This window comes from Myxocyprinus asiaticus, chromosome 12 (genome assembly GCF_019703515.2).
Source record: "Myxocyprinus asiaticus isolate MX2 ecotype Aquarium Trade chromosome 12, UBuf_Myxa_2, whole genome shotgun sequence".
In the NCBI taxonomy this organism is placed as follows: domain Eukaryota; kingdom Metazoa; phylum Chordata; class Actinopteri; order Cypriniformes; family Catostomidae; genus Myxocyprinus; species Myxocyprinus asiaticus.
Window position 1 is genome coordinate 44,432,516 of NC_059355.1, and position 18,054 is coordinate 44,450,569.

The 18,054-nt window shown below is 35.1% G+C and overlaps 1 protein-coding gene across 2 annotated transcripts; it reads left to right on the top strand.

Moving 5' to 3' along the window:
• The first annotated feature begins 2,967 nt into the window (after positions 1–2,967).
• LOC127449352 (uncharacterized) lies at positions 2,968–8,592 on the top strand. 2 transcript variants are annotated; one of them, XM_051712716.1, is made up of 5 exons: positions 2,968–3,056; positions 3,997–4,834; positions 4,945–5,073; positions 5,602–5,672; positions 6,032–8,592. In XM_051712716.1, the coding sequence occupies exons 2-5, from the start codon at positions 4,006–4,008 to the stop codon at positions 6,368–6,370; spliced, it is 1,368 nt and encodes a 455-aa protein (XP_051568676.1). In that variant the 5' UTR covers positions 2,968–3,056; positions 3,997–4,005; the 3' UTR covers positions 6,371–8,592. The 2 variants fall into 2 exon arrangements, with proteins under 2 accessions (XP_051568676.1, XP_051568677.1); XM_051712717.1 differs by having other exon boundaries at positions 3,997–4,828.
• Positions 8,593–18,054: the final 9,462 nt, after the last annotated feature.

The window sequence follows — 18,054 nt, forward strand, 5'->3', positions numbered from 1 at the left end:
CAAAATTGATAGATTAAAGATTAAACCGCCATGTAATGTACCTCGTGTGCCAAGATCAGTCACATTGAGGAAATTCTGGAAAGCCCACGAGTGGTACATGTGGCTCTTTTATTATAGCTTACCTGTACTAAAAGGTGTCTTGCCAGAACCACTACTGAATCACTGGTCCAAACTAGTTAAGGGTGTATCACTTCTGTTGGGTGAAAATATAACCAGAGACCAGATTACTGAGTCTGAGGCACTTCTGACAGATTTTGTGAAAGACATGGAGGTAAACTATGGGGAAGCCAATATATCTTATAATGTCCATCTTTGTCTCCATTTACCAAGAAGAAGTGTAGTTAATTGGGGGCCTTTGTGGGCTCACTCTGCCTTTGTATTTGAGTCTTATAATGCCAAACTACTAGACATGATCAAAAGCACTCAAGGGGTTGCACTACAGATTGTCAAAACTTTTTGGTTACAACAGGCTTTACATTTTTATGGTCAGACTATCTTTAAAGATGCCTCAAATGAATGCAAGGAGATCTTTGAAACTCTGACAAGACCAAAACAGTTGAAACATGTAACTCGCACATGCCCTAAAGTGTGATTACTTGGGAGATATGACTATATGGCACTGAGTCGTTAGGGGGTACAAAGAGGCAGGGTAAAGTACTGTCAACGAATCATTACAAATGGCGAGGTGGTTCACTCAGAAGATTACAGCCGTGTATTTAAACGCAATTCCTTCACTGTTCTGTTGAATGATGACGATCAAAACTTTTTTAGGATTAAAAGATTCTTGATTTGTCAAAATGAAAATGAAGAGATGTGTTATGCCATTGGTAGATTCTATGAACGAGCAAAGCATAGTCTCTGTGCCTCGAATCCAAGTTACCTTGAACCAGTATCAAAACATCTTGGACATCTTACAGCAATTCTTGTTTCAGCTATCAAATGCAAATGTCTAATCATTCACACTGAAAAACTCAAAGTTGATTACATTTTTAGAAATATTAATCAGTGTGAATTTCTTAAATGAGGCGTGAAATGAAGCTAAGAGAGGCGTAAATACGCATGTTGTTCTTCAATACAATTTAAGCTTTTGTGTCAGTGTACAATGTATACATTATTGTAATGTTTGTAATGTGTCTTTATCATTTAAACTTTGACGATGAATTAATGACAAAAAGCTATGTGTACATTACAAAAGCAGTGCGATATATTATGCAGTGTGGTATATTTTTTGCAAAGTGATTTTAAAGAAATTTATGTAAATAATTGAACTTTTTCAATTTATTTTGTTATGCTTATATTTATAACACTGTGTCTTCATTATCATTTAAAAACCACAAACTTAATTGAATATTTAATGGCAAAAAGTCAAATGTATGGTACATTAGCAGTATTATATATTGTGCATTGTTGTTGCTCTGTTTATTTTAAACAGAAAATTATACCAATGATTTTAATACTTTGTGTGTTACCATTAAAGTGTTATATTGTATCCCTTAATGAATTAATGTCAAAAATTAAAGTGTACATTGCAATTTAGTGCATCGTTGTTGTTCTGGTTCCTTTAAAAAACATCATATCATACAGTACACTTACTGCCTTGTTATCATTAAATGTCCTACTGTATCCCTGTCAGTTAATGTCAAAGTCAACTGTACACTACATTAGTAGTGAGGTATTCTGTAATGTGACAAGCAAATAAATAAACTTGATCTGTTATCTTATTCTTGCTAAACCTTTGGCTCTGTTTTTATTTGTAGCCAACTATTTTTTGATGTTGTACATCAGATATATTCCTGTTACTCTACGGTAAACTATTTTAGAATGTAATTCTTCTAACACACTTTTTTGTTTTTGTAAAACTTCCATTTTAAATAATGGATACTTTTGATCTCCATCCACATTCTGTAAGGTTGGAAATGTATTTTCTTGACCCTGAAATACATTTACATATTTTGTGAAATGAAGGTTGAAATTAAATATATTTTCGATTTCAAAATTATATGTTATTGAGCTTCACAGTTACAACATATATTTGGCATATATTTAAAATATATTTTGGCTAGAAAAAATATATATTTTTTACCGTATGGGAGGAATTCCTCTCGCAGCTTATTTTAATACTACAAAATGATGTATTGTGGTAAATTAACAATTGCATGGCCAAGGTATGTCTTGTGCAAGAAAACACCAAGTGGGCAATGTTTGTTATTGACACAGTATTTTAAACAAAGTGCATGCTAAATGAACAGCATTTTACTTTTTCCTAATTTTTTAATGTACATCACCTGATATTTTTCATAACCCATATAATTCTATTTGTCTGTCCTTGCTTTCATTTACATAATTTGCCAGACATGTACATCAACAGGTTAACTTGTATTGAACCTGGAATATGCCTTTATTATACCTTATCTTAAGCTTCATAATTACAATACTACACCTAAGGTTCAGGGATTTTTTACCCTCATAAACATGCTTTATATTTGCTGAACAGGTCATCAGACCAAAACCTTGCCTACAGTAAGTGGCTGCAGTTACTGGAAAGTGAATGATGCAATCTTCTTCACTTTGTCCAATTTTAATATCAAGTACATTTCTGTTGAATAAGAACGAAGAGATAAATTAGCTAATAGTAAAAAGTTCAAAGAAGTGAAGGTAGGAACAAAAGGTAAAACGTAAACCTTGATTAAAAGGTTACCAAGGCTTTATTGTTGTCAGAAAAGAATGATGCCAAACCATTTAGGAGCCAACTGCAAAGATATATTAATTGCTGTTAGCAATGGGTTTGTTTCATTTTCAGTTACTTTATGGTATGTTATGTTTTATTTCCTTAATCTCTTCACAGCCAGATACAGTATGTCGAAACTGTAAACAACACCTGACGCGCTTTTCCCAGTCTACCTGGGTGACGTCACATATTTGCTGATAGGTTGTTTCCGCGATGGGCGTCTTTAACGTCGCCTTCATATACAAGTTTCCTTCAAAGACACTGTGCGCAAACATACTGTACTGTTGTTCACCACTGACAGGACTAGCGTCAAAGAGTGCGAGAAATAGTAAGACAAAATCCATGGGTTATTTGACAATTTCATTGTATTCTAATAATTTATATGGACTTATATGGTAACGTTGTGTTTCTGGTTGCCATGACATTTAAAGGCATTTTAATATCGATTGCAATTAAGGGGTCATTCACACCGAACGCATTTTTGCATCTGTCTGCGCTGTCTTTCAAGTGTTTTTCTATGTAAACGTGCTAACGTCTCGCGCAGCAGTGCCGTGTTTTCTAGACGCCGTTTCAAGTTAAAAAAGCACGGCAACTTTTAAAAACGCGCCTCGAGACACTTGTGTTCTGTTCATTTAATTGCGCTGTGTTTACTTAGCGCAAGAACGCTTTATGTCTGAACGGCCCCTAACTTATAAAATTGCAAATAGACCCTTATTTCTAAGATTATTAGTTTCTTATGAAAATGAGCCGCGCATAAAGATCAGCATTGTAAAGTGTTAAACTTGTAAACTTAAGCAGTCTACTTTGAAGCATGTGTCTTGTTGGAAAATGTGTACAAATCAGTAATGATGTAGTAACCTAATATGCTATTAACACTAATTGTACAAATTGGTGATACATCCAATATATTAGTCAGGGCCAGAACTAGGATGCGATCTTTGGTCGTGCACTTCTATGTTGGTTCAATGTTAATTGTTTTGATATTAGTACATTTTTGGCCATTTTGAGACCTGTGTCCAATTGGCGGACTAACAGAAGTCTAGTGAACAAATTTTTTTACAATTTAAATAAGTTATATATATATATATATATATATATATATATATATATATATATATATATATTAGTGAATTTTAGTTAAATAATGTGTTCATTAAAATTCTGCATTTGCTACCCTGCTCTCTATATATTTTTATGGCCATTGGCCACTGAAAATATATCAGTCAACCACTAATAGAAATGCCGATGTATTTTAATGTATTTTACAGTAGGACAGTATGGCATCCATTTCAACTGAAGAGAATACACAGTGCAGCCCCCAGTTGCTGTTGGTGGGAGAAAAGGATAAGAAACGTCTTCTAGAAGTGTATGTCAAGCGAAGTTTAAGCCTCAACGATGGAACACAAGGTTCTTTGAGACAGCAGCAAAAATCACACAAATGGATCACTATAGCGGAGCAGAGGGAAAGGGACCGCAAACATTCCAGTGATACATCCCTTAACTTGAGTTCACAGACCTCCATCTCAGAGGAAGACCTTAGGATATTCAAGTCAATACCTGAACCAGAGGTGGACAAAATTGTTGAGACGTCGTCTGAGAAGAAATCCAAAAAGTGGAAAATTAAAGGCAGTCTGCATCGCAACAATGGCTCCAATACATCGCAGAAGTCCAACGGCAAGCCCAAGAAGTGGTTTCAACTTTTGGATAAGGACAAGGAGGAGGGTAGGAGAACAACGGAGGTTTTGCCCCCCCAAGAAAAAACAAATAATGTTGGCGATGTTCATACAAAGTTGTCAGACAAACTGGAGTCTTCTACCGAGAAGAAGAAGGATAAAGAAAGCAAGAGGATGAAGAATCCCTCACTATGGAAGAACTTCTTGAGTTTATTCTCTGGAAGAAATGTTGAAAAGGAACAAGATCATCACAGAGTTAAAGAAGCTCTCCCTCCTTCAGGACCCTCAACACCCCAAAAGTCGTGTTTACCTCTACCTGAAGCCTTTTCAAAAGGGGAAGTTGGCATGCATCGTTCCAAAGTTTCGAAGAAGAAACAGTCCCACAAGAGATCATTAAAATGGAGGCGAAGTGGAGATATGTCTATAGGTAAATGTATGTATCTCTGATATTCTACATGGATGCACAACTATATTGCTTCTTTGTGTTAGTTTGAGGTTTGCACATATTAGAAGTAAGGTCTAATGAAGTTTGAATGTTCACAGCTGTTGAGATGGTGGAACTAAATAGCTCCTACTACGAGAAAGTGTCAGAGGAACTGGAGAGGATTGTGCATGAAGTGAAAGACGATGGCAATCCCAGTTTTAAACCAACAGTCAAGAATGGTGTAAACAGTGAGTGTGCTTATAAAAGACCCCAATTTAAATGATGAAAAAAAAAAATCAATGATTTAAAAACATTAGGTAGACCTAGAATGCTACATATCAGAACAGTGTCCAGCTAATTGTAATACTCTAAATAGCTCAAGATCAATAGTTCACAGAAAAATGAAAATTCTGTCATCATTGCACTTTTTCCAAACAATGAAAATTAATGGTGACTAAGATTGTCGTTCTGCATCCTTTTGTGTTCCATGGAAGAAAGAAAGTCATACTGGTTTGAAACAACATGAGAGTGAGTAAATGATGACAGATGATTATTTTTGGGTGAACTGTCTCTTTAAACAACAAGACTGCAACTTTTACAAGTTTTATTAAAAATGTAAGACATTAAGAGATTAGTCTCAGGTGGTAATTATGCATTGCTCAAGAAATTCAAAGAATAAAGTGCCAGCTAAAGCATTTCTGGCTATTGCATTATAATAAGCACAAAAATCTATGTGGTATACTATTTCCTCATTCTCATATTTATGCAATCTATAGTTTCACAGGAAGAGGCAATCAAAAGGATCACAGAACTGATAAAACAGGAAGGAGACATAATAGATAATAAGGTAAGAGCTCTCATTTCCTCCCGAACAACTAGACGTCAGAAAGACACTTATATGAAAAGTAAAAAAACACCCAACCATTGTAGTTCCATCTACAGATCTACCATTTTTGCTTTCACTGTGTCCTTTTTTTTAACCAGACAAATCTGATTAGATAAGTCTGTCTTATCCCAAAGCAGAAAAATGCTGCTTTGAAATATATTTGTACACATATGTTGTGTATTTTCACATGGAACACTGCATTGACCAATCAGCATCCAGAGCTTATTTCTTATTATTGATCTTATTTTATAATTTAGATATGAAAATGAATAAAGCAAAGCAGTCACTCAGGAATAACCCAAAATTTTGTTCTCCCCCAGCTGAAGGAAAACAGCTCTGTGAGCTCTTTTCTGGAAAGTTCATTTTCCTATAGATCCTTCCAGCAGATGGCTGACCAGTATGTCCAGTCAGAAGTTCCAAATAAGAAAATCCTCCCGACCGTCATTGCACCAGAACTAGTGAAATTTGCCTTCACGCTGGACTTCACAGCCAGAGTGGCTATTCTCCATCGGCAAGCAACAGGCCATATCATGGGCTTAGGGAACCAGTATCTCCAAGATCGTTTTACTCATATGAGTGAGAGCCATCCACATCTTACTGACATTAAAGCAGACGAACAGAAAACAGTGAACTATGACCAAGACTTCTTAAGCTTATAGAAGTTTAAGAGTCTATGTAAAATCACTTTGCTGCTTGGTACACCTTTGAAATGTAGCGACACAAAAACAATGTGAACTTTTAAAACTTATACCACCAAGTTAAAGCCATTATAAAGGATTTTAAAATAGTACCTCATCCAGGAAATGGACAATATTTCTGAACAAACATAAGCCACCAGCAAGAGTCTGAATTTGGATGTTTTGTGAACAAATCTTTGAAATGGGAAAGGTTAACTTATAAGCCTTAGTGTGTTTCTTAATGTTGTAGATTTATGCAATTTTTAGATTTTATATATATATATATATATATATCAAGCTACAGAGATGTGAATTTAACATTATGTTCACAAAATATGCAAAATAGTTTTCTGTTTATATTTTATATATTTTAATTAATTTATGAAACCTATATTGCAGCAAAATATTGTAAGCTTAATAAGCTCATATATGTTTTTGAAGATATGTTATAAAAGTAAAGTCCTTTTGAAAGGTGCTAGAAACAGAGCAAGCATGGAGACCAAAGACAGAAATTGCAAAATCAGAAAATTTGAAAAATCCAGAAATGAGATCTAAGGGCCGAAAAGATCAAAATCTTGTCTAATCAGACTTTGCATTCTGGGTACTTAGTTCTTGAAGTGCATGTATGTACTTTTCAAAGGACTGGTTTTACCTGTTGGGTAAAAGGCCTTTCAGGCAGGGTGTAGGTGAATCGCAGGTGTATATTTATCTTGTCTTCATTCTCTGCCAACACTCAGGGCACGAAAAGGAATTTGTTTCACCCAGCACAAAAAAATCAGTTTGGTTCCAACAAACACTTACAATATTTGTTGAATGACAACAGCGGTTCTTCTGACATATTTTACTTTCATTTCTCAAGATCAAACCTATAGATTAATCCAATGATAGCTGTAGTGAACAAAATGTACGGCAGTATGGCATAGTAAATGAGACGACAGGGCAAGATGTTGTTGTGAAAAGTTCAGATGCCATATTGTTCTACTAAGTGGCACAGCAATGCTGGAGTAAGAGAGAGATTTTATCTTATGTATAAAACATGATTGAAATTATTTAATCATGTAATTATGTTTATAGTATGCATTAATAGCACTACACAGAGTGCTAATGCATCTGTCATGGGCATTTACCTGTCTTAATTACTGTACCTTAATTTGTTACATGCTGCTATGCAACTAGGCTCATTTGTTGCATTTGCATAATCACACTTTCACATAAAGAGCGTCCCAAATCACACGCTTCTGCACTATTCTACACATTTTAAGTAGTGCGAGAAGTATGTTCACACTGTAGAATGTTAGACACTAAATGCACTCAGCCCTTGCTGTTCTGACAATACAATTGTAATTATTGGTAAATGTGGCAATTAGTGAAACTTTTGTGAAGATGGCACCTTACAAATGTGATTTAAATGCTTTACCATCACCCCACGCTGTGTGAATATGTACATTATTATTTGAGATATAAGAGTTGGATTGAGTTTTGCTAATGCACTGAAACTAATGGCAACAGATTGGATGTGTTTGAAACATCACTTCCATCAGCTAATAAATAGCGAGTGCTTCTGTGTAGTAAATAAAAATTATGTTCCATTTGGGGACAGTACTACACTTAGAAAATGTGTAATCTAAAAGGGCGAGTGCATAGTGTATAGTGCATCATATGGGACAGTCTTTTGTTATTTCCTTATTCCCATTAGCTGCATTTTAATTCAAGTATTGTCAGAGTATGTACTGCATTTGACAAAAAATTTACTTCTCAGTTAATAAAGTACTTTTTAGGTATGCAGATTAGTATGAATACATCTGTGCACATATATCTCATACGGGTACATGGGCATTGTCCCGTGACCTGAATATATGAAGTAGTAGCAACAACCGCAAAAATTATTTACTCTGGTTTTGTTCAACAAGTACAATTTTATAAAGGAACAACTTTTTTGTTATATAAAGCACTTAGATTTGAAAAGTGTCTGTGAATTTGACGATTCATCCCGCTGAATGTAGGTAATCCAGGTATCTGTTGCTGATTCGGACATTACTCATTTGACATACTGCTTTTGGCACACTACATAGTAAGGAAGTATGCATATTCGGACACAGAGATTTACTTAATTTATTCTTATTTATTTAGTTTAGCTTAATTTAAATTTTACAAGTGCTAATTCAAACTGACTTGCAGGTAAAGCACTGCCTATAAACTGTGTATTTGAGAAATAAACGACTTTGACTTTAGTGTGTTAAACTGTGATATCATTTCATCTAAACCACTCGTGAACAACTTGTAGAAACATTCACCCAGTATGATCCTTTTGTAGAGCAGGTGGGTGGATATGAGGGTGTAATGAGGGTAAGAGTACTGTAGAGTTCCACAATCACCAGTGCAAGCCAGTGCCAGTGACTGTTTGAAGCACCTTTCATCCGAACATGTCAAGCCTCGTGTCCATCTATTGAGTCAAGTTTCCATGGTAGGTCCTCCAGTCCATGAAAAAACTCTTCTGGTTACATGGTATCATTTTTTGCTGTATCTGTCTTTTCAAAGCACTTTCCATCTCCCCATCTTTTTCCCATGATTTCTCTTCTCCTAGGTTTGGCTGGATTGTGTCATTGCAGCTAGTGAATTGCAAACATTTCATAGGCCTTATCTCCTTTATAAAACCTGCATCATCAAATTACAATATTTAAAACCTAGTATCAAATCTTTATTAGGTTGATTTTCTGAATTTACAGTATAACTCCATCCATGCATTTACTACAACCCCTGGCAAAAATTATGGAATCACCACACTTAGAGGATGTTCACCCATCTTTTTTACTTCGTAGCAAATAAGCAAATCACAGATATGACACAAAACAATTTTTGTTTAATAGCTGAACATGACTATGTGAAACATCCCTCAAACAAATTAAATTACATTATTTTAATTAATGGCATATTTGTTTCCAGATCAAGTAGAGGAGAAAAATATGGAATCACCTTGTCATTTGCATTTCTAAAACAAATACCGGCACAAGTCCAAAAATGCAAATTAGTCTGCAGTTAAAAGAGAGTGCTTACAGACCTTAACGAGCTGTTGGACTTAGCTAATTGAAAGGAAACATGGCCCAAACAAGAGAGTTGTCAATTGAAACAATGGAAAGGATTATAAAACTCCTTCAAGAAGGAAATCCAACATGGAGTGTGGCAAAAGAAGTTGGTTGTTCCCAGTCATCTGTGTCTAAAATTTGGTGCAAGTATAAACAAAATGGCAAGGTTATAAAAGGAAAATATATGGGTAGACCAAGGAAGACGTCAAAGCATCAGGATGGAAAACTCACAGCAATATGCCTTGAAAATAGAAACTGCACAACAAAACAAATGAAAAACAAATGGGTGGAAACAGGAGTCAATATTTGTGAAAGAACTGCAAGAAATCAGCTGACTGAAATGGGATTTATATATAGAAAAGCCAAATGAAAACCAGCACTAGCACCTAACCAGAAGAAAATAAGGCTACAGTGGGCTAAAGAGAAGCAATCATGGAGTGCGGATGATTGGATGAAATTGATATTCATTGATGAATCACAAATCTGCACTGGCCAAGGCGATGATGCTGGAACTTTCATCTGGTGCCGTTCTAATGAAACATATAAAGATGACTGCCTGAAGAAAACAATCAAATTTCCCCAGTCATTTATGATATGGGGTTGCATGTCAGGTAAAGGACCAGGGGAGATGGCAATCATTACCTCAACAGTCAATGCACAGGTGTACCTTGAAATTTTGGACACTTTTCTCATTCCATCGATAGAAAATAGGTTTGGTGATGAAGTCATTTTTCAGGATAATAATGCATCTTACCACAGAGCGGAGTGTTAAAGCTTTTCTTCAGGAAAGGCATATCAACTCAATGACATGGCCAGCAAACAGTCCGGATCTCAATCCGATTGATTTATGGTGGAAATTGAAAAAATTGGTCCATGACAAGGCTCCATCCTGCAAAGCTGATCTATCAACCACTATTTGAGAAAGTTGGAACCAGCTTGATGGAGAATATTGTTTTTCATTAGTGAAGTCCATGCCTCAAAGAATTCAGGACGTCATAAAAGCCAGAGGAGCAACAAAGTACTAATTGTGATTTTTGTGTGTGTGTGTGTGTGTGTTGTTGATTCCATAATTTTTTCCTCTACTTGATCTGGAATAAAATATGCCATTAATTAGTGTAATTTAATTTGAGGGATGTTTCACAAAGCCAGAATGTTCAGCTATTAAACAAAAAATTCTTGTGTCATATCTGCAATTTGTTTATCTGCTACGAAGTAAAATATCTGGGTGGACATCCTCTAAGTGTGGTGATTCCATAATTTTTGCCAGGGGTTGTACATAAGAATATATGATTAGGATGTATGTTATGTATTATTTATAAGTTATTTACCTAATAGTTATTTTAAAATGTTATCCTTCATTCCTAAGAGAGATGAAAGGACTGTAGAAGCTACTTTACTCAATTGTTACCCATATTTATGCTAAGCAGTGAAGTAATTAAGTTTATATATTTATCTCAGAGATATATAGGAAGTTGCCACTCAGCATAAGACATTGCCAGTGTCTGCTATTTTGCCACCCGGACATTCTTGAGACAAGCGACTGATAGGTGCAATACCACATTTGACTTGTCACAAACGCCATGATCCAAGATGTTTGTCAGGAACACACTGTGATTTTTAAACCTTCTCTTAGCAATATCTCGCATTGATATAGAAGGGTCACCTTCCTCCAAAGGTATTGTCCAATTCTCTATGGCAAATAAACAATAGGTGATGAAATGTAATACCATGAATGACATATCTAAAGCTTTGTTCACATCGCACCCAAATTAGTTTTTTCAAATCAGACCTTAAGTACTGACTGTCAACAATCGGATCAGTTTGTTCAGTGTAGTCAATATGCAACATAATTACTCACAAGCCATAGTGCACATTCATCGTGCATATGCTGTCCCCGAAACGCCTCACTTGCATGCGCATGTAAATGAGCAAATTCAGAAACACTACTGTGCTTTGACTCAAGGTCACAATGTGTCCAGAGCGCTAAAGAAAATCTACTTAAAATCCGATCAGACTGGTCTGACTGAAAAAAAGATTTTAATTGGGTTTTTTAGAGGCTAATTTGGACACAAAATTTGTAAGATGCATGTCAATTATATACTTACAACTTATTTGCAAATAATCATAAGGCAGCGCAAACTTTTAAATACAAATGTTTTCCTTTTTTATTGTATTTTTACAGGTAAAAGAAAGATTAATCAAAGAGGCCAAAGCCCATGTCTTCATCAGACTCTTCAGATTCTTCTTTCTTCTCTTCCGCTGAAAGATAAAGCAAACAAGCAAATGTCATTACACGTTATCACAATGCTTCTTCTGATTTTTCACATCCATATATTAACACATTTCAAAGAATTTTTATCAGTGTAGCTGATCTGCATAACTACCACAAACGAACACCTGCTGCAATTCCATTAGCAGGAATGCTACTATCTGACAAGACCCATCACATACACATTGCATGAATAAATGCACCATTCACATAACTCGACTGACAGTGCTACCACAAACCATTAAACAAATGGCTCACCCAAAAGACAAAAAATCTGTCATTATTTACTCACCCTCATGTTGTTTCAAACATACACAAAAATATTTTTAGCCTAGATTTAAGACTTACGCATTTCAATTTCAAGTAACACAACACTTCAAATAAGGTTTTATTTGTTAACATTAGTTAAAATAAGTTAACATGAACAATACTTTTACAGCGTTTATTAATAATGTTAATTTCTACATATACTAATACATTTTTAAAATCAAAAGTTGTATTTGTTAACATTAGTTAATGCACTATGAACTAACAATGAACAATTGTATTTTTATTAACTAACATTGAAAAAGATTAATGCTGTAAAAAACATTGTTCATTGTTTGTTCATGATACAGTTGAAGTCAGAAGTTTACATGCACCATAGCCAAATACATTTAAACTCAGTTTTTCACAATTCCTGACATATAATCGTAGAAAACATTCCCCGTCTTTGGTCAGTTAGGACCTCTACTTTATTTTAAGAATGTGAAATGTCAGAATAATAGTAGAGAGAATGATTTATTTCAGCTTTTATTTCTTTCATCACATTCCTAGTGGGTCAGAAGTTTACATGCACTTTGTTAGTATTTGGTAGCATTGCCTTTAAATTGTTTATCTTGGGTCAAACGTTTTGGGTAGCCTTCCACAAGCTTCTCACAATAAGCTGCTGGAATTTTGGCCCATTGCTTCAGACAGAACTGGTGTAACTGAGTCAGGTTTGTAGGTCTCCTTGCTCGCACATGCTTTTTCAGTTCTGCCCACAAATTTTCTATCAGATTGAGGTCAGAGTATTGTGCTGGCCATTCCAATACCTTGACTTTGTTGTCCTTAAGCCATTTTGCCACAACTTTGGAGGTATGCTTGGTGTCACTGTCCATTTGGAAGACCCATTTGTGATCAAGCTTTAACTTCCTGGCAGATGTCTTGAGATGCTGCTTCAATATAGCCACATAATTCTCCTTCCTCATGGTGCCATCTATTTTGTGAAGTGCACCAGTCCCTCCTGCAGCAAAGCACCCCTACAACATGATGCTGCCACCCCCATACTTCATGGTTTGGATGGTGTTCTTCAGCTTGCAAATCTTACCTTTTTTCCTCCAAACATAACAATGGCAATTATGGCCAAACAGTAACATTTTTGTTTCATTAGACCAGAGGACATTTCTCCAAAAAGTAAAATCTTTGTCCCCATGTGCACTTGCAAACTGTAGTCTGGCTTTTTTATGGTGGTTTTGGAGCAGTGGCTTCTTCCTTGCTGAACAGGCTTTGTCGATATAGGACTCGTTTTACTGTGGATATAGATACTTGTCTACCTGTTTCCTCCAGCATCTTCACAAGGCCCTTTGCTTTTGTTCTGGGATTGATTTGCACTTTTTGCACCAAACTACGTTCATCTCTAGGAGACAGAATGCGTCTCTTTCCTGAGCGGTATGATGGCTACGTGGTCCCATGGTGTTTATACTTACATACTATTGTTTGTACACATGAATGTGATACCTTCAGGCAGAAATTGCTCCCAAGGATGAACCAGACTTGTGGAGGTCCACAATTGTTTTCTGATGTCTTAGCTGATTTCTTTTGATTTTCCCATGATGTCAAGCAAAGAGGCACTGAGTTTGAAGGTAGGCCTTAAAATACTTCCACAGGCACACCTCCAATTCAGTATACCTCCTATCAGAAGCTAATTGGCTAATTGTCTAAAGGCTTGATATTATTTTCTGGAATTTTCCAAGCTGCTTAAAAGCACTGTTAACTTAGTGTATGTAAACTTCTGACCCACTGGAACTGTGATATAGTCAAATTAAAAGTGAAACAATCTGTCTGTAAACAATTGTTGTGTATGGAATTAGATTTCATTGAAAACATTTGTTTAGGATACATAAATATTTAACAGTGTAAACCTTAATAAATAATGATTGCAGTTAATTACAAATACTGTAAAGAACCCTTAAAGGAGTCAGAAGTTAGCCTAACTAAAACTAAACTTAAGCAAGCTGGCAAGGAGCTCACGAGATCTGTCAAAAGTGTTCGCCATGCTTCGTGAAGAACATTTCAGGGTTTCAGAACACAACAACCCCACATATTTCGCCTATTCGCGATGTTAGTAATTTAATTCGCTGTGACCTTTTATTCTATTCTACTTTTAAATGTTCTTTACTGAAGCGTAAAAATAAAACAATGGAGTGTGGCTATAATGTTTGCTAGCTTGAAACTGGTAAACGTGTGCTTATAAAAAGGTGAAAATGCTGCTGAGATTTAACACAAAAGTTTAAGTAAATAAATAAAAGGTCAAAACAAAATTCAAAGGTGAAATGTCAATAAAACAACATACTTTAAGTCTGCTAAAGACACGAAACGTCGGTCACGCTGCAATTTCCAGAAAGAGGATAAGTGGAGGAAAATACTTGAAGAACAACGCAGTATGCGGTAATCTGATTGGCTGCACGGCGCGCATTGTCAAAATAACAAGCGATGATTGGATGATCTTTGTTTCTGGTACATGGCGCAGCTGAGCTGTCAGCCATGTTCACCAGATTGTTTTAGCACTTTAGTGAAATGATGCCATCCAGTGTCGGAAACTTTTCTAACTTTTATATTCCAGATTAAGTACTTGCCCCCTGGAGTTTGAGAGGCATTTTTACCTTTACGTGGACAAACTTTTCTTAACATATACATGTAAAAACAAACATGTATCCATTTGTGTCAAAAGACTTAAATTTTAAAATTTACATTTTATCCAATGTTATATAGCCTAATTAACCTACGAACATCTTAGCACCCAGACGTGTATTTGATGTGTGTTTACATCTGGAAGATGTATTTTTTTATGCTGTTTGATCATATGTTTATATGACAAATTTCAATAAGTATGTCTTGGATGTCAATAAGACATTCCGCAGATGTCTTTGAGATGTTTATGATTTAGAATGCTTGTAAATCTGATCTTTTTAAGACGTTTAGCAGATGTTAATTAGATTGTGATGCTTTCCAGAGAAAAAGATCTAAAACAGGTCATGGAGATGTACATCTGCTATCTAGGTATAGCTATATAAATCTTTTATGTAGAACGGAACCATTGATGATTTCATCCAACTGGGGGGGCCATGTGTGCTAGCCTTATTATCATGGTCTATATGGGCCTAAAACAGAATATAATTCAATATATCAAATATTACATACTTTATTATTATTATTATTTTACATTTTATATTTTTTGGGCATTTTATGATGCATCCGTTACAAATACACAAGGCACCTGACATGCTGAAAGAAAACTGAATGTGAGGCAAAAGCAACAATCATCTAAAATTACCTGAACTTACATCATTGCTAAAATATGGAATTGACATGCATGTTTTTGTTGCTTTTGTTATAAAATTCCATTAATCACAAGATCTGTCCACAAGGAACATCCATTGGAAAGTATCAAAAACAGACTTAGACATTAAAAAGTGAACACAAATGAATGACCATTGAATATTTTTATTGATTGGAACAAAAGCTCACAGTGGAATATCAATCACACACAAACACAATGACAAAATTAAACAGTTTCACAATTGTAAACATAAAACAATTATTTATAGTTTTGAATTTCAGCTTGGATGCCGTGGAATTGGATTTAGTCCCAGTAATCCTCATGTTGAAAGCAGTGGAATTCTGATAAGGGAACACATATGCAACAAAGTGTAATGTGGCTTTCAGAAACATCTCACAGTTCAATAAGCTCTTCATCCTTCTCTTGTGTAAAGAGGAATGACACAGATTCCAGAATGAACTCCAAGATTTTCCTACAGTTGGTCACATACCAAATCTTATACATGAATTCTCCAAATACCACCAGTAGGAAGAGTGCAAGCAAACTCAGGAAGATCCGATCAATGTGGTAAAGCATCCTCTCTTTAAATGTGCGCTGTTCCCATGGAACTGCAGCCCGAGTCTCGCTGTAACGACCAAAATGAAGGAGGGCTTCCTCTTCACTGTTTATTTCCAGTGCCTCTATCTCCCTCTTGTCCACAGGTCTGTCGTCTTCTGCCATTGTGGTTAATGTTCCTCAAAAGCTGGTGTTCTTCCTTGAAAATGGCTGTTGAAATAGAAAATATCCACTTGTGGAGCCTCTTCTCAATATGTGCTCTGTTGTTGGTTTTCCCAGGGCATGTCCCAAAAATAAATCCTGAAGTTTTTGAATTGGCAGCAGCTTAATTAGGTTTCAGTCTTTTTATTGTGCATGCTCTCTTGATAACTGAAGTATGAAAAAATACAAAGCATACCTCATTTGTATAAATGGAATAAAATAAAGCAACTGTTGCCACTGCAATCAGTCGATAGTTTTCCAAGGCTGATGTCTGACTGAAGAGAAGAGATTATACCAGGCTTATTAGGAACTCACACCTCGCTAAGTAGATCACTGCGACTTAAGAGACACTCAGCAATTTTCAAAATCCTACAGTAACAGATGGCAAGTACATGGAATAGTGGTACAAGATGGGAGAAGCCAAAAGGTTATCAGACATTGAATAGTGCTTTAGTTTTCTTTAAAATCCTAAGAAAATTTCTGTGGAAAAAAATTGGTGTCAGTCTTAACCCGACTATAAGCCAGTCAAATCTGTTTCACTGGAAATTGTTTTGATTTGAGGCATGAAAGTGATTTTTGGACATCTAATATTTTCCCTTTGGTGGTAGCCTACGTTTTGATGCCTTTGCATTTTAAAATACTGTATCTAGTTGATCTCTAGGTTGTTGATCCAAGTTAATGACATACACTAACACTGTAGCTAGTAACAACCATAGAGGAATATCAGTAACACTTTACAATAAGGTTCCATTTGTTAATATTAGTTAATGCATTAGTTGTCATGAACAAACAATTATCAATAAATATTTTAAGGTATTTATTATTCTTTGTTAATGTTAGTTAATACAACAAATACAACTTTGATTTAAAAAATGTATTAGTAAATGTTGAAATTAACAAACTAAGATTAACAAATGCTGTAAAATTGTTTATTGTAAGTTCATGGAAACTAAAGTTAAGAAATGGAACCTTATTTTAAAGTGTTACTGGAATATCTCATATGTGAAGTTGGGGCAATTGTAATTAGGGTTACCAGCTGTCCAAAATGTCCCATACTGAAGTGCTCAAAATGCTCATGCAGAAAGTTTGCAACCTTAATCGTAACACTAGTTTTTAAAAATGTTAATGTGTAATGAATATTATTTCATTAAAGTATAAGGTTGAAGACTTTTGCTGAACCATCAGCTGACCAATATATTTCAGCTGAAAGAATCTTGCTAATTTCAAATACAGTAATTATAGCTAGTTTTGCTTTAAACATATCCATACCAGGTAAAAGAATTAGTTTTTTGTGAAGGATGAAACTATTCAGTAATATAAGTATTAAAAGAGTAATGTTATTCCTTTGCATTGCACTCTTATTTAAGAAACCATGAATTATTTATTTAGTATTACTATTAACCCATTAATGCATAATAACCCTATTATGCATTACATCTTTGCAACATGTCTATTAATAGAACTATTGCTTTTAACACATGCAAATGATGGCAGGTAGATTTATAGTAGTCTTTGATTTTTTTTTTCATTCATACGTTTATTACATTATGAAGAACGGAAAGATAAAAGGTGCTGATTCTTTAAGCACGCAGCTTCAGCGCCCGCTTAAAGGTAATAAATGTACTAAAATGACCAAAATGTCAAATTGATCCTGGCTTCCCTACTCATGCATAATGTGTCACTTGAGCAACTTCACAGTACCAGTACAGACCTTTATAAACTTTTTGAACATTTAGTAGCACCTTCTTTTCTAATGTAAGCTGCTTCTGCCCAATCCTGTTTTGGCAAACACTTCATAGATGACAGGTTACGATATTGGGTCCCATTGTTAAGTTGCATACCATTTCCAAGAATCAATGACTTAAAATATTTCAGTCTTATTAATGGACTAGTCTATACAGTCTTAATATAAAACATACCATAATTCAATTTTTTACCCAAATGCATCAAAAATACAATCAATAAAAACAAACAACAG

Coding starts and splice junctions, on each gene's coding strand:
- LOC127449352 (XM_051712716.1), top strand. CDS start 4,006: ATGGCATCCATTTCAACTGAAGAGAATACACAGTGCAGCCCCCAGTTG. Junction 4,835..4,944: donor AGATATGTCTATAGGTAAAT/GTATGTATCTCT, acceptor GAATGTTCACAG/CTGTTGAGATGGTGGAACTA. Junction 5,074..5,601: donor AGTCAAGAATGGTGTAAACA/GTGAGTGTGCTT, acceptor TGCAATCTATAG/TTTCACAGGAAGAGGCAATC.